A 26,937-nucleotide genomic window follows, 5' to 3' on the forward strand; every position below is an offset into this window, starting at 1 on the left:
ATAATGTGTGAGTATAAATAAACTATACAGTTTGCTTATATTATTTCATATACTTTCCTTTCATGTATACAATACCTTGCTTTTGTTTTCTTTTTTTACTAGTTTCCACCTCGTAAAGAAGGCTGCTCAACTCATGCATGAAGATGGATTAAACACCTTGGAATACGAAGTTGTCGCCCGCACTGAACATAGACTTTTTACAAAAATCACAGTTAATATAGGATCATCACAATAGGATCTGATACTGTTTAGCTGTATTTAAAAGTCATTTCTGAACCCTGATTTGCTTAAAGCGGAGTTCCACCCAAAAGTGGAACTTCCGCTTGTTGTACTCCTTCCCCCCTCAGATGCCACATTTGACACCTTTCGGGGGGGCAGGATACCTGTCTTTCACAGGTATCCTGTTCCCACTTCTGGGAGCCTTAGCCGTGGGTATTGACGTCACCACCCGAGCCAGTAGGAGAGAGGAGCAGAGCCTCGCACATTGCGCAGTAGGGTTCCCAGGCGTGAAGCCATAAGGCTTTACTGCTGGGTTCCCTTACTCGAAATGGAGGCAGCATGCACCCGACAACTGATGGAAACATCAGCTGCAGTGCCGACATCATTGGACTCCAGGACAGGTTAAGCCTTGTACACACGATTGGATTTTCCGACGGGAAATGTGTGATGACAGGCTGTTAGCGGAAAATCCGACCGTTTGTATGCTCCATCAGACAATTGTTGGATAGCAGGCTTTAAAATTTTCCGTGGACAAAGGTCTGTTGTCGGATTTTCCAAGCGTGTGTACACAAGTCCGTCGGACAAAAGTCCAAAGTACAAACACGCATGCTCGGAAGCAAGGACGAGCCAGAAGCGGTCGCTCTTGTAAGCTAGCATTCGTAATGAAGAATTAACATTTGTGACGTGGCAAATTATGAAATGTCCAAATGCAGCGCATATTCTCTTCTTCTTTAATGGGAAAATAATGAAGCTGCTTTGCTGGTGATACTGATGGAGTTCTGCCAAACGTATTTAAAAAGGTTATTTTTGTAGTGATAAAAAAAACATAATAATATTATTCTTTCTATTTTTTTGGTCAAGTTACCACAACACAATTATCCCGTAGTTTTTATATCAAAGATACAACTATGTTGGTGTCCCTTGTTAATTTTACATTGTATTTTTTAAATGTACCTGCCTACTCCCAAACTGTCATTTGAAGTAAAACACATAGCCAAGTATTATTCTCCACATTTTTTTATTGTGCATTAAAAAAAGAAAACAAATACAACTAGACATGCTATCTGCCAATAGAACTTAACTAAAAAGTGCATTCTATGCATCCAAAAATATAGAAAATATAGCTCATACTAGTCAAGTGATATACTATATGCTATTCTATATATATATGATCTCAGATAAAACATTTCATTGATAAAGTGTTTGAATAATAGACCACTTAATCTGTTTTTTTTTTTTTTTTTTAGACCTCTCAGTCCTTTAACTTAACCCCCCTCCCATCCCATCCCCCCTCCCCCACCCCTTCTTTTTACCTTTAACAGTAATTCCTTTTCTTTATCTGTTAATCCAATCTTCCTTTTTTGGTCAAACTATTCCAATAAGATATTGTTTTATAACATATAACTTTAGATTAACTACTGTGACCGCATTTTCCATTCCTTGATTTGTTCTTTACGATATGTAAACTTTGTACTTATTGTATTTCTTTAAAATCATTTCAATAAAAACTTATATTGTGTAAAAAAAAGAAAATATAACAAATCAAATCATTATTCAAACAAAAAATAAAATAAAAGCCTCATGCAGGTGTCCTGCTTCTTAATATAGGGGATCAACAATGCCAAGAGTTGGTGAAAGCAGGGGTCCGTCATCTGGAGATAATTCCGAAAATCATCCGGATTATTCTCCTGGAAATCCTGCAGCAAAGGCATATGACATAATTGGTCACGATTAAGAAGGCAACCAATTTTTGGTCCAAGAAATGCTCCTCCTCTAGTTCCTGGACTGGACTTGGGTCAAAGCAATAACTCCATGGCCAATAATACACGCTATCTTCTCCGATTCCACAACATGTCTGGTTGACGAACGGTCATTCAGAAACTAACTGAAAAGCACAAAATGAAAAGTGCAAAATGAAAAGCGTGAAATGAGAAGCGCGAATCAACACTCACTAAACTTCTACTAACACGAAATTAGCAGAAGGAGCCCAAAGGGTGGCACTAAAGAGCTGAAAAACCACATAGTACGTCACTACGTTCGTGATTGTTGGCCAACAATTGTGTGCCGTGTGTATGCAAGTTTGGGCCAACCCAAAAGTCCAAAGTTTTGTTGGCCAACAATCCGATCGTGTGTACAAGGCTTAAGTGTCCGATTATTAAAAGTCAGCAGCTGCAGTATGTGCAGCTGCTGGCTTTTAATTTTTGCAGCGGTGGGCGGACCTCCGCTTTAAAGATCATTCCTCTCTCTTCTTTGCAAGAGGTAATTGACATTTTATGAAGCAAAAAAATTAGACCTACAATTCTAAAAGATCTATGGAGAAGCATGGGAGCTTGATGAAGGTGAGCATCAGTGAGTGTGGGCTAGCGAAAGAACCTGTCATCTTGTGACATAACATATTTAAGCTGTTATTGGTAAAGGCGCAGAGCTTAGCAAGTGGCACTAATTTGCTAGCTGTTGCAGACTAGAGTTGTGGAGAAGCTTGTACATACTGACAATTGGAATGTGTTAACAGTCTGTTAAGCCCACACTGACACTAAAAGTAATTAAAATTAGCAGTTTATGTTACAATGGAACCTATATACAGTATATTATCAGTGAAATTTTGATTTTAATATGTGGTCAAACACACAGTAGGCATTGTGCATGAAAGTGTATTAGATAAGAGCTGTCTGTGTTGCCCCATTGCGTCACAATCCTTCCAAATCAAACTTATCCTGGAAAGCGACTGTTGGAGTTGAAAACCATTTACTTAGTATACATAAGAACAGTGGGGGTGATTTACTAAGACGTGTATACACCGCTCCTTCCCCGCTCCTGCCCCGCTCCTGCCCATTGAAATCAATGTGCAGAGGGATTAGAAGTCTTGTCAGAGTTTGGGGATGTCTGCACCCCTGATAGGGTGAAGACGCCTCCCAAATTTTGGCACTTTCTCCTTCAAATGTATTCACTTCCTGTCACAAAACCAAACATAACATGTCACATAACCTGTCACATAACCAAACATAACATGTCACATAACCTGTCACATAACCAAACACTTCCTGTTGGGTTATGTAACAGGAAGTGAAGCCAATTTTAAGAAAAGGGACACAGAGCCCCACCTAAAAAAAGGCAAGCAGGGGTTCTAACACTCACTTGGTTTCCCTCAAATGCCCACAATTAGAATAGGATTGTCTGGAGCTTGATTTTATCTCAGTGCTCTAAATCCGTGGTTCTCAACTCTGTCCTAAAGTACCCCCAACAGGCTATGATTGCAGGTTTTCCTTCATCTTGCCCAGGTGCTTTAAATCACAGGCAATGGCTTTGTATTTTGGACAGCTATTTTAGCTAAGAAATTTCCAAAACATGTCCTTTCCGGGGTACTTGAGGACTGAGGCTGAGAGCCACCGTGCTAAAATGGAAAAGTGAATACTTACTGCTCTGTAATTTTCCTTTCCTGGTGACTATCCATGGCAGCAAATGCACAATCCATGCATATGACATATCACACCTTTTGTTTTGCCATGCCAATCAGCCTAGTTAAGCTGCAGCTGGGAAATCTGTTACATGAAAATTTAACACATAAAACAAAAAACTGGCTATAAATTTTATTGGCCAACAAAACAGGACTTGGAAAAGAGCAAGGAAAGCAAAAAACACATGTATGTTAATTTGAGACACTAACAGAATATGGTTTTGAGGTCTGACCATTTTGCACAAGAAATTAACAGGAGTGTGCCCACAAACGGACATCTATTAAGGATTTAAACATTAGACACAACATCTTGAGGAAGATTTTTTTCAAAATAATGCAGCACAGACAATTAAATCAAAGTGAAACAACCTACAAACAACACACATTGAAAACATCAAAAATATTTCAGTGTAAAAATACCCCCCACCCAAAAAAAATACAATAAACGAAAGTAATAAAGACTTGCTCTAAAACACATCTGTTTTGCAAAGACATAAGAAACGAAATACAAAGAGGAAAATAGATGTGTTCCAAACACTATAAGGACACCCAAATATACTCTCTTGCCGGCCCCACTTTGCTGGGCAAGGTAAAGAATGCTATCTGCAAGCTTTATATAACATAGTTTTGCCTGCTAAGGAGGCAATTGAAAACACATGCACAGTCCATTAAACACACAAAATGCAAGTTACCCAATGTAGAGACAGAACTTCAAAGTGGGTACACCTATTAAGGATGTCCTTAAATTACTAACCCAAAAAACACACTCTCTGAGCATGCCCAGAAACATCCAAGTGCTGTTCACACACAAAAAGAATTTTAAAAAAATTAAAGTCCCTGAGCATGCCCAGACCAACTCAAATGCACTTCACACAACAAAAGGCACAGGAAAAAATCAAAATCCCTGAGCATGCCCAGACCAACCCAAATGCAGCTAGCACAAAATAAGCCACCCCTTATGGGACACGAACATAAATAATCAAAAGTGCTAATTTTAAAGGCTTATTTGCAAGTTATTGCCATAAAAAGTGGTTGGGTACCCGGGTCCTGCCCCAGGAGACATGTATCAATGCAAAAAAAAGTTTTAAAAATGGCCGTTTTTTCGAGAGCAGTGATTTTAATAATGCTTAAAGTGAAACAATAAAAGTGAAATATTCCTTTAAATTTCGTACCTGGGGGGTGTCTATAGTATGCCTGTAAAGTGGCGCATTTTTCCCGTGTTTAGAACAGTCCCTGCACAAAATGACATTTCTAAAGGAAAAAAAGTAATTTAAAAGTACTCGTAGCTATAATGAATTGTCGTTCCCGGCAATACAGATAAAAGTCATAGGAAAAAACGGCATGGGATTCCCCCACAGTCCATTACCAGGCCCTTTGGGTCAGGTATGAATATTAAGGGGAAACCTGAACCAAAATTAAAAAAAAAAAATGTGTGGGGGTCCCCCCAAATTCCATACCAGGCCCTTCAGGTCTGGTATGGATACTAAGGGGAACCCCGACCAAAATGTAAAAAAAAATGGTGTGGGGGTCCCCCACAAAATCCATCCATTTTAATTTAAAGGGGAACCCCACGCCAAAATTTTTTTTTAAATGGCGTGGGGGTCCCCCCAAAAATTCATACCAGACCCTTATCCGAGCATGCAACCTGGCAGGCTGCAGGAAAAAAGGGGGGACGAGAGAGCGCCCCCCTCCTGAACCATACCAGGCCACATGTCCTCAACATGGGGACAAGGGCGTCATCCCCACAACCTTTGCCCAGTGATTGTGGGGGTCTGCAGGTGGGGGGCTTATCGGAATCTGGAAGCCCCCTTTAACAAGGGGACCCCCAGATCCAGGCCTCCCCGTGTGAAATTGGTAACGGGGTACAAATGTACTCCTACCATTTTACAAAAAAAGTGTCAGAATGGTAAAAAAGACAAGGCACAACTTGGGACAAGTCCTTTATTAAAAAAATAAATAAATAAATAAAAATGTCCCACGAAGTCCATTCATCTTCTCTCGCTCCACCGACGGACCGAAAAAGAACAAAGCCATGACCGACCCGCCTCCATGGGAGGCATCCGCCATATGACGCGTCCTCGCAGGTGACAGTTCTTTTTATAACTGAGGGCGAGGCCACACAGTGACGTTCCCAGGTGACCCCACCCCCTTCTGATGCATGGGGACTTCCCTATGGCTTTCCTGGGGCGTCAGACGAGGACAGGGCCACCCGGTTACATAAATGGGTGGCCCCGCCCCCTCTGATGCCCCGGGAAAGCCATGGGGAAGTCCCCATGCGTCAGAGGAGGGCTGGGTCACCCGCGTACATCACCGTGTGGCCCCGCCCTCAGTTATAAAAGAACTGTCACCTGCGAGAACACATCATATGGCAGCGGGTGCCTCCCATGGAGGCGGGTCGGTCGTGGCTTTGTTTTTTTTTCTTTTTCGGTCTGTCGGCGAAGAAGATGAATGGACTTTGTGGGACATTTTTATTTTTTAATAAAGGACTTGTCCCAAGTTGTATCTTCTTCGGTCTCTCGTCCCCCCCTCTTTTTCTGCGCCCTGCCAGGTTGCGTGCTCGGATAAGGGTCTGGTATGGATTTTTGGGGGGACCCACACGACATTTTTTTTATTTTGGCATGGGGTTTCCCTTAATATCCATACCAGACCTGAAGGTCCTGGTATGGAATTTGGGGGGACCCCCACTCAAATTCTTTTTTTAATTTAGTTTCTGGGTTCCCCTTAATATTCACACCAGATCCAAAGGGCCTGGTAATGGACTGTGGGGGAATCCCATGCCGTTTTTTCAATGACTTCTATCTGTATTGCCGGGACCGACAATTCATTATAGCCGCGAGTACTTTTAAAATACTTTTTTTCTTTAAAAATGTCATTTTGTGCAGGGACTGTTCTAAACACGGGAAAAATGCTCCACTTTACAGGCATACTATAGACACCCACCAGGTACGAAATTTAAAGGAATAGTTCACTCTCGAAAAAATGGCCATTTTTAAAACTTTATTTTGCATTGATACATGCCTGCTGGGGCAGGACCCGGGTCCCCAAACTCTTTTTATGACAATAACTTGCATACAAGCCTTTAAAATGAACACTTTTGATTTTTCATGTAAATGTCCCATAGACTTTAATGGTGTTCCGGCGGCTTTCGAATTTGCCCCGAACACCGCATATTGTTCGGTGTTCTGCAGAACACCCAAACAACCAAAGTTCGACCCGAACTAATGCTCGGGCCGAACCGTACGCCCATCCCTAGTTATTTCAAAAACGAACAGTGTAGCGCTGGACTAGTGATATAATAAACATATATGTTATAAGCACATGTGAGTTATTGAATCTTGACCTAAACTTATTCTGTCATAAAATAAATACAAAAATAGTGAAAATCACATAAGTAATAATGATTGTTAGGCCCCTTTCACACTGGAGCGGTTTTCAGGCGGTTTTGCGCTAAAAATACCGCCTGAAAACCACCCCTAAACAGCCTCCGCTGTTTGTTCAGTGTGAAAGCCCGAGGGCTTTCACACTGAAGCGGTGCGCAGGCAGGGCGGTGAAAAAAGTCCTGCAAACCGCTTTTTTGAAGCGGTGAAGGAGCGGTGTATTCACCGCTCCTTCACCGCTCCTGCCCATTGAAATCAATGGGACAGCGCGGCTATACCGCGGTAATACCGCGGCTATAGCCGCGCTGTACGAGCGGATTTAACCCTTTTTCGGCAGCCAGCGGGGGTTAAAACCGAACCGCTAGCGGCCGAATACCGCTGCAAGAACGACGGTACAGCAGTGCAAAATTAAAAATGTAAAGTTCATAAGTGCAAAATAAGATAAAGTTCATAAGTGTCATAAGTGAAAAAATAAATCCAAAAAAAATTTAAAAAAGGGCTATTGCAGGGTCCGGGATTGCATGATCCACCGCTAGTGTAGCCCACCACCAGATGGTAAAATTGGAGGCTTACCAGAAAGCCTGCGACCGCCCTTATTCAGGGGGGTCAATACAGGCTTAGTAGTGGAAGATATCCGGAGAAGATTAACAATAGATTCCTTAGGCTGCTTTTGATCGCAGCTGTAAATATTTGATCGCAACCACGAAACGTAGAAGAGTGACTGCAAAAAAAAGACCACATGGTCCATCTTGTTTTTTCACTGTCACTTCTGCTGTAAGTGCTTTTTGCTTATTGCTTTTATTATAGTTTAATAAACCAAAGCCTTTTTAGTCAATCTACACTATTGGAGTCCCCTTTGTTTTTTTCTTGGGATTTGTGGCTTATTTGTGCCTGGTCCATCCGGGAAGAAGCACTGAAGAAACCCCTGGGAGCATTCCCTCCATATTGGTGCCCCCGTTGCTGCGGACCATCTGTTTGGCGAGGAGAGCGGGAGAACAGCCTAAGGAATCTATTGTTAATCTTCTCCGGATATCTTCCACTACTAAGCCTGTATTGACCCCCCTGAATAAGGGCGGTTGCAGGCTTTCTGGTAAGCCTCCAATTTTACCATCTGGTGGTGGGCTACACTAGCGGTGGATCATGCAATCCCAGACCCTGCAATAGCCCTTTTTTTTATAATTATTTTTGGATTTATTTCTTCACTTATGACACTTATGAACTTTATCTTATTTTGCACTTATGAACTTTACATTTTTCATTTTGCACTTGTGGTTTTTTCTTTGCATACACCACTCTAGGGTATGGACTCACATTAAAGTGGGGTTCCACCCAAAAAACAAAAATACCTGGAAAAATTCTAAAAAAAACCCCAAAAAAACATTTGGATATTTTTTTTTTTCACTTACCTCTAAATGCCTGTTGCTATGTGGTCCCTCGTAGTCTGCCTGTTCCTTTGCCTGGGCTGGTGACATCACTTCCCCCTCGGCACAGGAAGGGCTCCGCTCTTCTCCCCCCCTCCTGTCAAACATCTGGGACCCATTACAGTTCCCAGGTGATTGAGCGGCCAATCACGGCGCGCGGCGCCGCTCGCGAATGCGCAGTGGGTGCCAGGCTGTGAAGCCACAGCCCGGCGCCCACAGTTGAAATGCCGGCGCCGACGAGCGGAGGGGGGGGCTTCGATCCCCCGCATCGCTAGACCCAGGGACGGGTAAGTGTCCAATTAAAAGTCAGCAGCTGCAGTATTTGTAGCTGCTGACTTTTAATTTTTTTTTTTTTTTTGACGGCCCCCCTGGGTGGAACTCCTCTTTAACAATCATTATTACTTATGTGATTTTTACTATTTTTGTATTTATTTTATGACAGAATAAGTTTAGGTCAAGATTCAATAACTCACATGTGCTTATAACATATATTTTTATTATATCACTAGTCCAGCGCTACACTGTTTGTTTTTGACATACCTTTTTGTGCCCATGTATTGGGGTTATGGTGTTTTAGCTGCAGGATTTCCTTCACAGTGTTTTATTTTCATCATTATTATTAACTTTGTTTAGCACCTAGCGCAATTTCTTTTCTATTTTCATCCCTAGTTATTGGCCTTAAAATGGGTATGGGGGCCCACCCTAAGGGACATATAGCAATGTCACCAATTTGGAAAACCCCAAAAACGAAACAAGAAGTACTTTTAAAAATGCAAAATTGATGAAAAGCTAGTAACTTGGGGGGGGGGGCTTACTCTGCCTGTAAATTGGTGCATCTGTAGCATGTATCCAAAATGCTGCTTCAAAGATGTACAGCTTTAGAGAAAAGTTACAAATCTACATTGCAGCTGCAATATTTAAAAAAAAAGAAATAGCCTGCCCCCCCCCCCTCTGTTACAGTTTAAAAAGGGAACTCCCAAGTAGTAAAAAAAATATTGTGCCCTTCCCAAACACTAACAAAACCCTAGCTAAACACACAGCAAGCCAGCCCATGAAAGGGGGTGTATGCTTGGGGGCAGGAGGGGCTCGGGCACACCAAAAGTCAACCACCTTGTTCCCATATTCAGGGGGACAGGACAAGGGCCTCTTCCACACAACCCTAGGCTGGAGTTGTGGGGGGCAGCAGACAGGGGGCTTTACAGAATGTGGAAAGCCCCTTTAAACTAGTGGCTACAAGGTCCTTTGTGGTTGGTATTGGGCTGAGCCCAACATGCCCCAAAGGCAGCCGCCTATGTTGAGTGGATGTGGCCTTGTATGGTTCAGGAGGGGGTTGGGCTATCGCTTTTCTCACCCCTTTCCTAGCTGGCCCTAATGTATGCTCTGAAAAAGGATGTGGTTTGTATTGGTGAAGGCAGCTCCCAGCCTTTGGAGAATGGAATGGAGTTCCCCTTTAAAAGCAAAAGTTAGCCGAAAGAAATCATACACATTAGAAGGGGGAGACAAGAGCATTGTAGAATGGAGTGTGGAGTTCCCCTTTAAAAGCAGAAGTTAGCCCATGGAAATCCAAGAAATTGGAGGGGGGAGACAAGAGCATTGGAGAATGGAGTTCCCCTTTAAAAGCAAAAGCTAGCCCAAGGAAATCATACGCATTAGAGGGGGAATGTTAAATGCCCTTTTAGGAGGAGCTAGAGGAGCGAAAGTCTTTTTACATAATTTTAACAAGGTTCATGTCACATGTTGGCAACTTAACATGCTATCATGACCTGTGTGCAAATATCATTAAAAAATGCATAAAGGTGAACCAGCGTAAAAAAAAAAAATTGTCAAGTTCAGAGGTGCGCCCGTTCAACCCACGCAATTGTATTTTGCTTGACATTTACTAAGATTTTGGCCGCGCAGTGAACGAACGCATTTGAACTAGCACAAGAGCCGCTTGCGCATGCACAGTGCTTTCATTGATCTCATGCAGTTCTAAATGTACTTGCAGGCACAGCAGGCTTGCTCGGAAAAAGTTACTTTCTTATTCTATTTTGGGCATATTTGTTACTTGGGCAGTTGTTTCTAAACTTCCTCGCATCACCCCATAATATTGGCACTTCCATCTTCTGTTAATATTGAATTGAAGATGCCGTGCGCAATGTCCATAGTGGCGCACAGATTTTCTCCCATGCGCCAAGATCGCTATAGTAAATGGGGGAATCGTGCTCTGTTCCCGGCGCACTGTTTTGTAAATAAATATATATATATATATACTTTTTTATTTTTTAATGACACTGTTTATTATGAAAGAGTCCTGTAGTCGGGGTGGTGTTGCCACCATGTACATGTGAGCAGACGCAACTACCAGAGTTCCTGCAGGATTTTTTCCTAACTGATCCTGAGCTTATTGCGCTGTACCCATAAACACCTCATTCTAGCACTGGATGACTTTTTCAGACTGTTATGACATCACATGACATCACAGACCCTTCCTCCCACTCCTACAATGACTAACAAAAATGTAGCACACCCCAAGTAGGAGCTGCAGATGAACAGGAATCCCCCACTCCGGCACAGCCATGCACATCAAATCTTCACAGGTACGCAGGGTCAGTGAACAGTCTGTAGCATTTTTTTTGTGGTTTATTAGGGGATTAACAACTTGGATGAGGATAGGGAGGTTATGGGATGCCCACTTGACTGTAACAAGACTCCTTATTGGATATAATAAGTGGAGGTGGTGCTGCGCTAATCCTCATAAACCCCACGGTGCCTAGATACCAATAAGCATTCACTTGCTCCAGTAATGAAAGAGCTAACTACAATATGCTAATGAATAATAAGGCCGAGCGGAGATGTAAATCACCTAAAGTGCTCAATAGAAAAAGCGATAAACGTGAGTGAATGTGTATAAAATAAATCCTGTGTAGATAAATAATGGTAATCGACCTAAAACATTAATATATATGTGACATATGAAAACTGCTGAGGCCAAAACGAAAATTCTCAAAAAACCAACACGTATTATAAATAACAAACAAAGTTACACTAAATGTCCGTGGAGATCTGCAATAACTGCAATAAAATGTCCAATGCCTTCAACGGGTGCTGACGTATAAATACAGTGATAGTAAAGTAATATGTGCAATAAAGTGGCCAATGCGTTCAGTGAGTGCTCACACTTAAATATAACATCAAATAGTTTGTGCAGCAGCAAAAAACATATACAAAAGTGACAAGTGCAATATGAACCGATTCCAATAATAGTCCAAACGTGCCACACAGTGAAGAAAAAGGTTAAACAATAATTATAACCAAAGGAATAAATCAGCGTGGAAAGTTACAGTGAATGTCCATGGGGATCCATAATATATGCAATAAGGTGTCCAATGCCAACATTAAATCCTTAATGTTAAAATACAGCAATATTCAAGATGTATAAAGAGAGAATGACTTGTGCCACACTAAGTATTTCACAGTTCAAAAAGTGACTTGTGCAGTGTTTAGCAGCTCCAATAGTTCTTAAGACATGCCAAACAGTGGAAAGAGACGAGCAGTGATAGGATCATTTCTTGCATTTAGATAGCATGGATAGAGATGTGGGGTATATACAGGTGCTCTTCATGCAGATAATCCTCCAATGGAGGGTAATGGCCCCTTACCTCATTAACCTGAGGTTACAGCATAGAGCAAAACGGGCGCTGTTGGTATCTCCTGTGGGGATGGATCCTGCGCTCAGGGCTGTCTTTCAGTTAACCTCCAATCCTCCCGGAGTATAGTAACCAAAGGAGACAAGGATGTCATATAGTGTAGTATTTTTAATAAAACCGAGCTTTATTAGTAACCAAAATCAGGTACTCACACAGTTTAAAAGCAAAGGGTGCAGTGTATCCAAACGAGCAGCGAACTCGTACACTGCTGACAGTGGAAGGTGTGCTTATCCCTACGCGTGGCGTCACCGGTCACGTGGCTTCATCAGGGGATGAAGCTCCTTATCAGTTCAGTAGCAGCCCATTACAGGTAGCAACGTACAGTCCCTTAAAGCAGCACATATATGGAGTGAAACAGTGAAACAGTGTGTACCCTCTCCTTCTGCTTCATCTATGGCCGCTGGTCCTAGCACCACTTCTTCAGGCAATGCTAGCCCACCTGGCTGCAGCTGCCTTTTTCACCAGACCTGGCTGCCTCTCTACACCAGCCCACCTGGCTGACTCTCTTCGAGAGAGAATGGCTACCCCCTTTGTTAGTTCCCACCAGTGTTGCTCTACTCACTCTGTCCTCTCTTTGCTCCCGTTCAGGGGCGTAACTAGAAATCACAGGGCCCCATAGCAAAATGTTGTATGGGGCCCCCCTCCCCCCGCAAACAGTCCCCCCCCACAAAAAAAATGAACTAATGCCATTGAACAACAGATTACCACACTCATGTGGCACAGTACCCAGGCAACAGCTTATATTAATTTCGAACAACAAAACAAAAATTTGCCAATAAAATCGGTGATTGAAGCGCATTATTTCTATCATTACATTGTAATATAAAATGAAATAGTTAAACTCACCATAATGCAGAATCATTAGGAGCCCTGAGTGTGTCACTTGCCATGTCGCCTGTCACCAGATGCCAGCAGGTGTCCCCAGCGGAGTGCCTCCTTACATTTCAGGTGTCCCCAGTGGAGTGTTTCCTTACATCTTAGGTGTCACTGTCCCCAGCCAGCGGAGTGTTTCCTTATTCACTGTCCCCAGCCAGCGGAGTGTTTCCTTACATCTCAGGTGTCACTGTCCCCAGCCAGCGGAGTGTTTCCTTACATACTCAGGTGTCACTGTCCACAGCCAGCGGAGTGTTTCCTTACATCTCAAGTGTCGCTGTTCCCAGCCAGCGGAGTGTTTCCTTACATCTCAGGTGTCACTGTCCCCAGCTAGCGGAGTGCCTCCTTACATCTCAGGTGTCCCCAGTGGAATGCTTCCTTACATCTCAGGTTTCCCCAGGGGAATGCTTCCTTGCATCTCAGGTGTCCCCAGCGGAGTGTTTCCTTACATCTCAGGTGTCACTGTCCCCAGCCAGCTGAGTGCTTCCTTACATCTCAGGTGTCACTGTCCCCAGCCAGCGGAGTGTTTCCTTACATCTCAGGTGTCACTGTCCCCAGCCAGCGGAGTGCTTCCTTACATCTCAGGTGTCACTGTCCCCAGCCAGCGGAGTGCTTCCTTACATCTCAGATGTCACTGTCCCCAGCTAGCGGAGTGCCTCCTTACATCTCAGGTGTCCCCAGCAGAATGCTTCCTTACATCTCAGGTGCCCCCAGCAGAGTGCCTTCTTACATTCAGGTGTCCCCAGCGGAGTGTTTCCTTATATGTCAGGTGTCACTGTCCCCAGCCAGCGGAGTGCCTCCTTACATCTCAGGTGTCCCCAGCTAGCGGAGTGCCTCCTTACATTCAGGTGTCCCCAGGGGAATGCTTCCTTACATCTCAGGTGTCCCCAGCGGAGTGTTTCCTTACATCTCAGGTGTCCCCAGCCAGCGGAGTGCCTCCTTACATTCAGGTGTCCCCAGGGGAATGCTTCCTTACATCTCAGGTGTCCCAGCGGAGTGCTTCCTTACATCTCAGGTGTCACTGTCCCCAGCCAGCGGAGTGCTTCCTTACATCTCAGGTGTCACTGTCCCCAGCTAGCGGAGTGCCTCCTTACATCTCAGGTGTCCCCAGTGGAATGCTTCCTTAAATCTCAGGTGTCCCCAGCGGAGTGCCTTCTTATATTCAGGTGTCCCCAGCGTAGTGTTTCCTTATATCTCAGGTGTCACTGTCCCCAGCCAGCGGAGTGCCTCCTTACATCTCAGGTGTCCCCAGCTAGCGGAGTGCCTCCTTACATTCAGGTGTCCCCAGGGGAATGCTTCCTTGCATCTCAGGTGTCCCCAGCGGAGTGTTTCCTTACATCTCAGGTGTCCCCAGCCAGCGGAGTGCCTCCTTACATTCAGGTGTCCCCAGGGCAATGCTTCCTTACATCTCAGGTGTCCCAGAGGAGTGTTTCCTTACATCTCAGGTGTCCCCAGCCAGCGGAGTGCCTCCTTACATCTCAGGTCGGCCCCCCCACCCCCACCCCCATTGGAGCCCTTCTATATCTCAGCAGTGCAGGAGACTCTGTTGGAAAATCTGACGAGTTGGAAACTCTGACAGAACACCGTTATTAATGAAGCCCCAGGAGGAACAAAATAGAGGCGGAGCCAGCCGGCTACAATAGAAATTGAGCTGCAGCACCGCCCAGCCCCCACCCCTTTCCACAACAGGTCACAGATGACAGACAGACCGGGGGCAGGGGGTGGGCGGCTCTATTTCTATTGTAGCCATTCGGCAGGCTCCGCTTGTCATTTCTAACTTGTCTGGTCTTCAGGAAAATGGCGGCCGGTGGAGACATTATCTCTGCTGGCCACAGGCCTCTAGCGGCAGCGGCGGGTGTCGAAAAATCGTGTAAAAAGGAATTCTATTAGCAACTCCCCCACTCGGCTGCAGGCCCCATAGCGTCCGCGTGGGTCGCTATGGCAGAAGTTCCGCCACTGCTCCCGTTCCTCCGGGAAAGCTTCCTCCCTTGTGTTTTTGGCAGGATCCTTCCAGCATCCGACCCCCTAGCCCAAGGCAGGACATTCCCCCAGACTAAGGGGTATCCCTCAGGGCTACTGAAAGCTTCCTCAACACTGTATCTCAATCTTCCACCCGACTGCCCTGCTGGCAAGGCCCATGTCTATTTATGGGGTAGTCCTAGCCTGCTGTTAGCCCACTTTTGGGGATTGGCCGAGGGCTCACAGATATTCATGACAGCCCCTCCTAACCCCCACACTTTAGTTCTATAAGGTTCTCCAACCTTCCAAACCAGGGGGAAGCATCAGAGAGCTGCCAAGATGAGTCATCCAGCCCTGGCCTCTAATAACCCTGACCCAATTTACTGACTCAGGTTATTCCTGGCCAGAATATATTTTGCCTATTCTACTAATGCTAGTAGAACACACTAGAGTGTGTTAGAAAAATAAGAATAATGGCCTTGGCAACAACTAACATGCACAAAATTGCACCAGAGCCTTACCATTGACAGCTACCAGGGAGCATAACAGCGATGTAGTGGAGAGAAACACTTTTAAACCATCAGAAAACAATCTGGGTAAATATACACTATACCTAGTGTACTCACCACTGCTTTCTCCTAGGATGACTTGATAGCAACAGATGCTTGGATCCACATATAGGCAAAATCAGTCAAACTCTTTATAGACAATCACATCCTTCTACTGGCTTAGCCTCTATCTATCTGAAAAAGATATTATGGAGATATATGGAACTTTTTTGCCATCCTCTGGATAAACTGTGAGTGTAGGATTATGTTTATGGAGGTTTTCTATTTGTGTGTGTGTGTGTTTTTTTTTTTCATTGGTTGAACTAGATGGACTTGTGTCTTCTTTTTCAACTAGACTAACTATCTAACTGCAATATCCAAATGTTAAGACAATACTGCTGTTTTTCAGGGACATACATACATCTTTCTAGGATTGACCATGACTTGGTAATGTTTCCAGCCTAACATATGTAGCAGACAGACAATAGTTACTTTCTAGGAGCCCTCTAGGACCACTTTCTGCTAATTCTACACTTAGATCTTGAGAGTCAGTCTTGGTGCACTTATTGATATATAAACACATTTTGGCTATTATTATACAGGATTTATATAGCACCAATAGTTTGTGCAGCACCTGTACAGATGGTGTGAAGCGTTCCAGTTGTGAACGCCAGCTTCCAGTCAGGCCACCTAAAGAACCTGCATGATCCAGGACACTTCACTTGGGCCTTGATTACAGGATTGGTGAGCAGGCACTTGCCCATTTCACAGAGAAACAGAGGCACTGCATGCAGACAACATTGCCTGTGGTTACCTACACTAAAAGAACACTATGCTGCACTCATTCTCTGCTAGCCAGTAAAAGTGCTCTTTCTGCTCCAGGAGTTACACAGTACTTTTTGCATCACTCCTACCAAACAGGATATCTAAGTGCATCAACTAAAGTGGCTAGCTGAAGATTCAAGGCCTTCTTTTTCCAAGGGACTTAAGTTACTGGTGCCATACAGGCACACACATACAGTACATACTCCTCCTGCATGGACTCATAGAGCCCGATTTAAGTGGAGTGGTGGTCAATTCATTACAGTGTCTGCGAACTGTCGATTGTTAAAGTGTTTGCCTCTGCTCTCGGGATTATTCGTCTTGAGGAGTCCCCTGAAAGCAGCCAGACAGTACTGTTGAGTTCTATTTGTCTTGATTTTTAGTCATTATTACACAGTTGACCTATTTGAGATATATGTTCAGCTGTATTGCTATTGTTTGTTACCATTTCATAGAAATCTCACAGTAAAGATTATTTCTATGTTTTACTACATCTTGCGTCTTTTATTTCTGGTGTTCACACTAACATTATTGCCAGGTGTGCCAGAGGGGTGGAGACTGTTCTTGGGGTTGAAAGGCCGAGTACAGAACCAAATATACTTAAGTGGCTCCTGCGGGGGTAGTGCTACACATAAAAGACACCAAGATGAACCCTGGTGCCGCAATCCACTGGTGTGGAGAAGAAAATGGCCAAGTGGAGCTTTGTGTCGTAATGAATGTTCCTGGCAGTGACTAGACTGAGGACTGGGCCCATCAAGCACTGGTTCCATTAGATCTAGTTCAAAGAATGTACATTTTAGATGTGAAGACAAATCCCAGCTCCAATCCTACCTATGTCCTGACAGAGTGGAAGAAGGGAGTTCCTGACTTCTTGGGAAGAGACAGCTTCCAATTGACCATGGATGTCAGTGCTTTGCTAATTCATCCGGATGGATCAAAGTCTACTCCAGAGGACTCAGGACACATCCAACCAGAACCAGAGGCCAATGCCTCAATGCCAACCACATCCTCTGAAAGTTTATTTTTCCCTCTAATAGCAAAGTTTGGGAAACTAGTTCTAAGGGTTCCTTAAGTAGCCAGCAATGCCAACCGAGTATGGTTATCGCAAGCTACAGTTCTTTTTCTTGGGGAAAGTTCCCACACCCTTAGGAGGGGATGATTTCAACACCTGGATTGATCAAGTTATCCAAGCGGTTGAAGAGTTGGAATCGGCTGACATAGTAAAAAGGCAGAGAGTGGTTGAAAGTCTGCGAGCCCCAGCTTTGAATGTGATCAGAAATCTGAAACACGATAAGCAGGTTGCTTTTAGCCTGCAGTGTACCTCAAGTCATGTCTCATGTGTCGGACAGTGACGAAACTGCATCCATTCCGGCAACACCAGCTAGGGGGTCGGAACATGGCAGCACCATTCTCCTCAGAACATGGAATTTTCCCTCAGGTGGTCGCTGAATTACAGCATAGAAGCATTCCTTCCTCTGCCACAGCTAAGAAAGTGGAGCTTTTCAAATTGCTGTTTCCCCCTAGCACGGCCACTACCAGCGTGGAACAACCATCGCTGCAGACTATTACTACCTCTCTCATGCAAATACACAAAATGTTAAATTCTATGTTTATGTCCCTGCAGGACTTACAACGTCACACAGAGGCACTTGAGCAACGCCCCGTTACCAATCAGTTGCTTCTTCCGCCACAAGCTTCTTTTATACCTTCCTTCCCTGCAGGTATTATCAACACACCACCGTTTGTCACTCCAGCCCATGTTGTCCCTATCAACATTAGAAAGGATATCTTGGTAGGGAAATATATTAACTTAGCGTCCCTCCTCATAGCAGCTCATGATGTGGTGAACAACAGGTCTTATGCCTATGGGGGCACTTCTGTCATCCTCAAGTCAAAAAGCCTCCAGCTTTGCAGACATTTCTCTGGGCTCAAATTTCCAGTTTACTCCATATGCAAGTCATCCGCCCATACGGCTAACTGGTGCCCTAATACAGAGTCTGATGCTATAACCAGCACCTCCAGAGCCATGGCTAGCATGCCGCCTGCTCCTTCACAAATGGTTCAGCTCGATAAACTCGTCAGACTTGTATGGTATATCGGCAAAGCATAGATATGCAACAATTACAATCACTCATCCTGCACATACGGACAATGTAGGTTGTTGCATATCTGTACATCTTGTTTCAGGGCTCATTCCAAGTCTGCATGCAACATTAGGATGCCCCACAATCAATGACTAAATGCTAAATGCTTTCTTCTCCTCAGTCTTCACACGGGAAAAGGAGGGGTATACTGACCATGACAGTATTGTTAGCAACCACAGGATCTACCTTTGTGGCTAACAGAAACCAGAGTCCAGAAAGGATTAGAGAAGCTGAGCATAAAGAAATCACCAGGACATGATGGCTTACACCCGAGAGTCCTTAACAAACTCAGTTATGTTATAGCCAGACCACTATTCATAGGCATGCGCACGTGGTGTGGCGGGTGTGCCATGGGTGTTAGTGTAGCCAAATGCCGGCTGTCTCCCGAGATCTCCATCTCTGGCACTGAGGGTAATGAAATACCCAGAGGAGAGGCGGCTGTGCTGTTATCTCTCCCCTTCCTGCCGGCACCCCACTACTATCGCCGTGTCGTCGTCCCCCCCGCCTGCTGTCCTGCATCCAAGTAGTGTGTAGCCCGCTCTGCTTGTGAAATAGTTTCTCATTCAGCAACAGATAGTGAGACTTGAAAGAGCCGCTGAGTGTGGCTGGCAGTGAATGTATCAAAAGTCAGCAGTGATGGGGTCTGGGTGGGCCATTCCGTCTATGTGGCCCCACCCCCTTTCTTGAGCCAATGATTGGGCTGCTTAAGAAAGGGGGCAGAGCCACATACATGGAGTGGCCCACCCCGACCGCATCCCATTGGCTGGTGTTTGATAGCTTATCTGTCCTGCCCATCCCCGACATCACTGCTGAGTTTTGACAGCTGGTCTCTCTCCCTGCAAGCAGATACATTCCCTGCCAGTTTCACACACTCAGCTCTATCAAGCCTCACTTTCTGCTGATGAATGTGAAACTCCCCCTCTCACATGTCAGTACCAATCAGTGCTGCCAATCAGTGTCCATCAGTGCTGCCAATCAGCGCCCATCAGTGCTGCCAATCAGTGCCCATCGCTGCTGCCAATCAGTGCTGCTTATGGGTGCCCATCAGTGCCTCCTCAGTGCTGCCAATCAGTGCCCTGCCAGTTTCACACACTCAGCTACTCTTTCAAGCCTCACTTTCTGCTGCTGAATGTGAAACTCCCCCTTTCCCATGTCAGTGCCAATCAGTGCTGCCAATCAGTGCCCATCAGTGCTGCCAATCAGTGCCCATCTGTGCTGCCAATCAGTGCCTCCTCATCAGTGCTTCCAATTAGTGCTGCCTATGATGCCAATCAGTGCATCCTCATCAGTGCTGCCTATCAGTGCTGCCAATCAGTGCCCATCAGCGCTGCCAATCAGTACCACCTATTAGTGCTAATCAATGCTGCCAACCAGTGCTGTAAAAGGCTTGCTGTTAAGCACTGTTATTTGTTCCCACACCACACCACAAAAAAAAAAAATCGCAGCACTAACTTACTAATCAATAACTTAACAATAATGGTGGAACCCTCTAATGTATGGTAATCCCAATAAATGTCAATATTACCACAATACCGGTCTCTGCGATACTTAACTTCACATATAATACACATCAAACTGAAAATAAAACAAAAAAATAAACTTAACAGGGTGGTGGAACCCCCTCTACAGATATTTGCAATACAAATTAACTTTAACTGCAACAACTTTTTAGTTGGGAGGGAGGTTCACACCATTATAGCACTTCTGAATTTTTATTTTTTAGATTGTTACACTTAATTTTATGTTTTAGTTACTATTATAATGTGAAATATTGCACCTGAAGTAAATTTTACACCGTCCATGTCTTTATGGACCTTGCTTTGTGCACCGATGCGCAGTCATGTTGAAACAGGAAGGGGCCATCTCCAAACTGTTCCCACAAAGTTGGGAGCATGAAATTGTCCAAAATGTCTTGGTATGCTGATGCCTTAAGATTTCCCTTCACTGGAACTAAGCGGTCAAGCCCAAACTTCTGAAAAACAACCCCACACTATAATACCCCCTCCACCATCAGTGCCTGACCTCACAAATGCGCTTCTGGAAGAATGCTAGACTCAGGATCGCATCGCAGCATCCCGGAAGAGCTTACTTACCTTGTTCCCTGGATCCTGCGATATCTCCCCACAGTGTGAGCGGCTGTCCTCCTCTCGATTCATCACCATTCCCTGCGAGCGTTGCGACGCACGGGGACAGAGAACGGTACCAAATTCAAAAAGTGAAACACACACAGTACATACAGTACACTGTAATCTTACAGATTACATTACTGTATGTAATTATTTCACCTCCCTTTTGTCCCTAGTGGTTTCTCCAGTGTCCTGCATGCAGTTTTTTATAATAAAAACTGTTCTTTATGCCTGGAAACTGGAGATTGTCCATAGCAACCAAAACTGTCCCTTTACATCAAAAGTGATTTTAGAGCAGCTAGAAAACAGCGATAATAAATTAGAATCACTCGAAGAATTGAGCGATAGTGATTTGTGGGGAGATCTGTCATCAAATACTGAAAAGTAATGACAGCGACAATTCTGCAACTGAGCAAATTTCAGTGTTTTTGATTTGATTACATTATGAATATTTTTATTATTATTTGGTATAATTATTTATAGTTCTTAATTATATTATAATTTATGATTTTGTGTTTCAAACTTTATCACACCCGAGATGTCTACTAGACTCTGGTTTGGACAGATATAAGTGTGTTATTGCTAAGAATTACAGGCCTACAATTAAAAATGCCAAATTTCCATGCAAAATAATTGTACCACTTTCAGCACCTAAAATCCGACATGATCATACCACCAGGGAGGTTAAAGTTCATGTGCGTGTAAAGGCAGGTGTCCCAATACTTTTGGTAATATAATATAATATACACACACACACACACACACACACACATATATATATATATATATATATATATATATATATATATATATATATATATATATATATGTGTGTGTGTGTGTGTGTGTGTGTGTGTGTGTGTGTGTGTGTGTGTGTGTGTGTGTGTGTGTGTGTGTGTGTGTGTGTTTGAGCTTTATGCAATAGGCTTCCCATACCTATGCCACTATTCCTAATCTTGATAGACAGCATACTGACAGGATTGGTACCAGCTGATTGGCAAAAAGCCCACGTGGTACCAATATTCAAAAAAGGGCAGAGATCCATTCCAAGGAAATATAGGCCTGTCAGTCTAACGTCGGTAGTTTGTAAACTATTTGAGAGGATGATAAGGAACCATATCCAAAATTTGCTGATGAAAACAGCACCATTAGCAGTAATCAGCACAGGTTTATGATAGGTCGCTCTTGCCAAACCAACCTATTAACCTTCTACGAGGAAGTGAGCTGCCATCTGGACAAAAGAAAGGCCAGTGGATGTGGTGTATCTGGATTTTGCAAAAGCATTTGATATAGTTCCCCACAAACGCTTAATCTACAAGCTGAGGTCTGTAGGCATGGACCATAGGGTAGGTACCAGGATAGAAAACTGGCTATGGGGGCATGTCCAAAGGGCTGTGATAAATCACGTATACTCAGAATGGTCTAGAGTGGTTAGTGGGGTAAACCAAGGCTCTGTCCTGCAACCAATTCTGTTGAATTTATTTAAAAATGATATAGAGGATCGGATAAATAGCTCGAGCTCAGTGTTTGCTGACTAAACAAAAATATGCAGGGCAATAACAACACAGCAGGATATAGAAACTTTACTAGAGGACCTGAATAAATTATTGGAATTATCTAATGTATGAAAAATGAAGTTTAACATTGATAAATGTAAGGTAATGCACTTGCGGGGTAAAAATATAAACTCAAGTTACTTTTTAGGGGAGGACCCCTAGGGGCTTCCAGGATGGAGAAGGATCTATAGGTCTTAGCAGAAGATAGAATGAGAAATAGCATGCAGTGTCAAGCAGCGCCTACCAAAGCCAGCAGAATATTAGCACGCATTAAAAATGATATTTACTCCAGAGATAAAAAAATTTTCTGCCACTTTATAAAACTCTGGTTCGACCGCATCTGAAGTATTCCATCCAATTCTGGTCACCAATCCTCAGAAAGGATGTGCTGGAGCTGGAGAGAATCCAGAGAAGGGCAACTAAATTAATATGGGAACTGGAGGACCTCAATTATGAGGAATGACTACAAGTGCTAAATTTGTTCTCCCTGGAGAAGAAACGCTTGAGAGGAGATTTGATAGGGACATACAAATATCTCAATGGTGATCCCAGCATAAGTATGAAACTTTTCAATCCCAGGGAGTGTAAGAGGACCAGGGGCCACACAATGAGAATGGAAGAGAAGCGGTTTAACCTTGAGCTGCATAGGGGGGTTTTCACTGTCAGGGCAGTAAGGATGTGGAACTCTCTTCCACAATCAGTGGTGTTGGCAGGAAGTATGGATAGTTTTAAAAGACTCTTGGATGTGCATCTTAGCAAAAACGATATAGGGGGATATGGGAAATGATTTTTCTACACACATACACCTACACAGGTTAAACTGGATGGACTGTTGTCTTTATTCAATCTTACCAACTATGTGAGGCAGCCTGTGTCCATGTTCTGGAGCTCATCTAACAGCACTACTTGTATAATTGCGGTCAAGGTGTTAAATTAAATATTTCATGATAGATATGCGGGAGATATCATTGGTAACCTTCTACAAATGCTCTTTACCTGGCTTAAAAGTGGTTGTAAACCCTTACAGACCACTTTGACCTACAGGTAAGCCTAGATTAAGGCTTACCTGTAGGTACAAGAAATATCTCCTAAACCTACACGGTTTAGGAGATATTTGCAAAAAGACAGGCACCGCTGTCTACGTAGACAGCAGCGCGCAGGCGCACTGAGCGTGCCGCTGCTAACGGCGATATGCCATTAGTGGCGGCTCCCGTGCGCATGCGCGGAAGTGACGTCATCACGGATCTGGCCAATCACAGCACCAGAGCCACGATACCCGGAAAGCAGATGGAAGCTCCGTAGCAGAGGGGACAGCGGTGACATCGCAGGCTACTGTGCCAGGTAAGTGACACATAATTAGCCCATTATGCTTTACCTTTGCAGGGAAACAAAGAGGAAGTAAACCCATCAGGGTTTACTTCCTCTTTAATGCTGACCCATGGGTCTGAATGCTTTCTAAGCCAGAGCCTGTATGCACATCAGAAAAGTTTAAGGCCTTTGACAACGTCGATGACGAAACGCGTAAGGCGGAGCTACGCACTTACGTCATTTACGGGTACGGAGCGAGAGAGCTTGGAACGCAGCTGGACCGCACGCTGCGGGAAAGCACTTCCTGGTTTTCGGCTTCACCCATAGTGTAGTGTTTTGTGGATTTTTTCCTTTCCCGTTTGGGGAGTATTATTTTAATAAAGTTTTTAATCATACTACACTATGAGGTGGCATCTTTTCTTATGAGGAGTTCTCTGGCGATCCCCTTCTTGGACGTGGTATGGAGAAGTGACCTGGAATTCCTGGGAGAGAGGATACCATATCTCAGCAACCACGGGATACCTACCAAGAGGACGGCATTGGGATCTTAAAGTGTCTGTCACCCCTGCAGGGGTATTGGGAGCTGGTGAGTGGGGAGCCAAAAGGGGGAGCACAGAAGTCACGGATATTCTCCTCTGTGAGCACTACAGTCACTAAAGCTCTTGGAACTTTGTCCTGATATTTACATTTTGGAAACGCACCACCTTTGAACAGACTTTTTGCATTTTGTATTTTCCTTTATTATTTTATATTATTTTATATTAATTTTTTCGTTTATAATTTTTTCGATTGGATTGCATCTGTCACTTACCTTTGAAACACGTTGAACTCATCACATAAGCTGCACAGTTTATATAGTAGTAGCACCTAGTGGTCACTATTTGCCACTATCTTACACTTATTAATACATGTGAATGCAATATAGGGGTGTTCTCATCACATTTTTTTGGTCTCACCATTTTAAACAATGTTTTAGGGTTTTAATCCATGTATGAGTTATTGCACTCTTCACCCTTTGCGTATGGTACATACTAAGTATTTAATATCCATATCAGCATTTACTGCATCACAATATACTGTATCACTTATATACCCCCCACAAGGGAGCGCCATACCCCCATTTACATTCTCTCATACACGTTAGCTCCCTTTGAGGGCTTAACTAGGGGACTCTTCTCTCTTTTTTGGCTATCTCCCCTCACTGACCCCTTTTCCCTCATCCTTCCTCTCTCTTTATTGGGGTACACACCCCCCTGCATCTTACATCCTCTTCCTTCTTCTTTTTCTCTTCTTTGTCCTCTGTCCTAAGCGCAGAGATTTTGTGGCTTTGATAAAATTCTTATCTGCATACCTCCTGCAGGTTAATGAATATAAATATTGGAACAACAGAGCCATGGTACTGGCATTTTCAGAAAGAAAAGTCAGTAGTGGAAACCTCTGTAAACATAAAAACAGATTAGAAGTTGATTGATTGCCATTAGACAATGGCAAATTGATCCTTCTATTAAGCTTTTGCATCAGGTTTCTTAAATCTTTGCATGCCTGTGCTTTATGTGATAATGACTTAGCCCCTCCCCTTCATGACATTGTAAAAAAGGGGCGGGACATGGGAGACCTTAAAATGATGCTCCTCCCTGAAAAAAGTTCTGCGGACGCCCATGACTGGGTTCCCACTTTTGCAAACTGGATGCAGGTTTCCCCGCGCATGACAGGAGACTGTGACCGGCTGTCAATGGAGCCGTTTACACATCTCTGGGGTGGCCACAGAGCACACAGCAGAAAAAGTCCTGTGCATCTTTGGCTCCATTTTAGGTCTGAATTTAGCCCAAAATTCTGACCTAATACGGACCTGAAGTGGTGAATGGGGACGCACTGGACCCCCTGCTGTGCCGCATGGCTGCACATAGTGCGAACCCAGCCTTAGTTTATATGAAGGAATCTTATTTATTCTTTGTTCAAGATAATCACTGTATCTATTGGTATTGATTGCATCCATCATATTGAGAAGCCATTAACCACTTGCCGACCAGCCGCCGCAGTTGTACTGCGGCAGAATGGCACGGCTGGGCAAAACTACGTTATGTAACGTCGCTTCGCCCAGTTGCCACCAGGGGCGTGCGCCCTCTGCACGCCCACTGAGCCAATGTGAGTGCCGGGCTCCCGCGATCACTCGTGGCATACCGAGAACTGGGATCTGTGTGTGTAAACACACAGTTTATGGTTCTCTGAGGGGAGAAGAGACAGATCGTCTGTTCATACAGAGTATAAACAGCGATCTGTCATCTTCTCTACACAGTCCCATCCCCCCTTCAGTAGAACACACACTAGGGAACACAGTTAACCCCTTGATCGCCCCCTAGTGTTAACCCCTTCCCTGCCAGTGACATTTTTACAGTAATCAATGCATTTTTATAGCACTGAACGCTGTATAAATGCCAATGGTCCCAAAAATGTATCAAAATTGTCCGACGTGTCCGCCATAATGTCGCAGTCCCCATTAAAAATCGCAGATCGCCGCCATTACTAGTAAAAAAAAAAATAATAAAAATGCCATAAAACTATCTCCTATTTTGTAGACGCTATAACTTTCGTGCAAACCAATCAATATACACTTATTGCGTTTTTTTTTTTTTTTTTACAAAAAATATGTAGAAGAATACATATTGGCCTAAACTGAGGAAAAAAATAGTTTTTTTTTATATATTTTTGGGGGATATTTATTATAGCAAAAAGTAAATGTTAATTTTGTATGGGTGCAACATCGCACGACCAGGCAATTGTCAGTTAAAGCAATGCAGTGCCGAATTTCAAAAAGTAATCTGGTCAGGAAGGGGGTAAAATCTTCCGAGGCTGAAGCGGTTAATCGAAAAAACATCATATTATTGTTTCATGATAATTTTATTTTTACTTTATTGTATTTTTTTTCACAGATTGATGCATATGAGGTTGTAATTTAGTTTTAAGTTGCACTGCATACAGTACATCGGTGCGAATTCTATGAATAAGAATACTGTCAGAAATAGAAGTGTTAGTTTATGTTTATCAGTTAGCGAAATGAAAGCAAGTTGCTCTCTCAGTAGTAAAGAATTAACATCCAATATCTCGCTATCAACTTTCTAGCCAGGTATAGGAGACAGAGATAGAATCATTAGTTACACTACTGGTTGGTACAATTCGGGGTCCAGGACACACTAATGGATCAATGGTTACAATATAGTAGTTTGAAAAACTGAAGTTTGTATCACTTGCATCCAGTATCTCTTAACCACTTCAGCCCCGGAAGGTTTTACCCCCTTCCTGATCAGAGCACTTTTTACAATTTGGCACTGTGTCACTTTAACTGCTAATTGCGCAGTCATGCAGTGATGTACCCAAATGAAATTTGCTTCCTTTTTTCCCCACAAATAGAGCTTTCTTTTGATGGTATTTGATCACCTCTGC

The 26,937-nt window shown here is 43.7% G+C and overlaps 2 protein-coding genes across 4 annotated transcripts in view; one reads left to right on the plus strand and one right to left on the minus strand.

Moving 5' to 3' along the window:
- LOC141108078 (beta-1,4-galactosyltransferase 1-like) overlaps positions 1 to 1,532 on the plus strand; it is a 524,736-nt gene extending 523,204 nt beyond the window's left edge. Inside the window, exon 6 of one of the 3 annotated variants that reach the window (XM_073599317.1) lies at positions 103 to 1,532. In XM_073599317.1, coding sequence (XP_073455418.1) covers positions 103 to 235 — 133 coding nt within the window. In that variant the 3' untranslated portion in view covers positions 236 to 1,532. The remainder of the gene's footprint in view (positions 1 to 102) is intronic. The other 2 variants (XM_073599307.1, XM_073599325.1) reach the window with 2 other exon arrangements.
- A 545-nt stretch (positions 1,533 to 2,077) lies between these two features.
- LOC141108094 (beta-1,4-galactosyltransferase 1-like) overlaps positions 2,078 to 26,937 on the minus strand; it is a 431,706-nt gene continuing 406,846 nt past the window's right edge. The window contains exon 7 of the mRNA XM_073599387.1: positions 2,078 to 2,104. Coding sequence (XP_073455488.1) covers positions 2,101 to 2,104 — 4 coding nt within the window. The 3' untranslated portion in view covers positions 2,078 to 2,100. The remainder of the gene's footprint in view (positions 2,105 to 26,937) is intronic.

Source organism: Aquarana catesbeiana, linkage group LG01 (assembly GCF_042186555.1).
Source record: "Aquarana catesbeiana isolate 2022-GZ linkage group LG01, ASM4218655v1, whole genome shotgun sequence".
Taxonomy (NCBI): domain Eukaryota; kingdom Metazoa; phylum Chordata; class Amphibia; order Anura; family Ranidae; genus Aquarana; species Aquarana catesbeiana.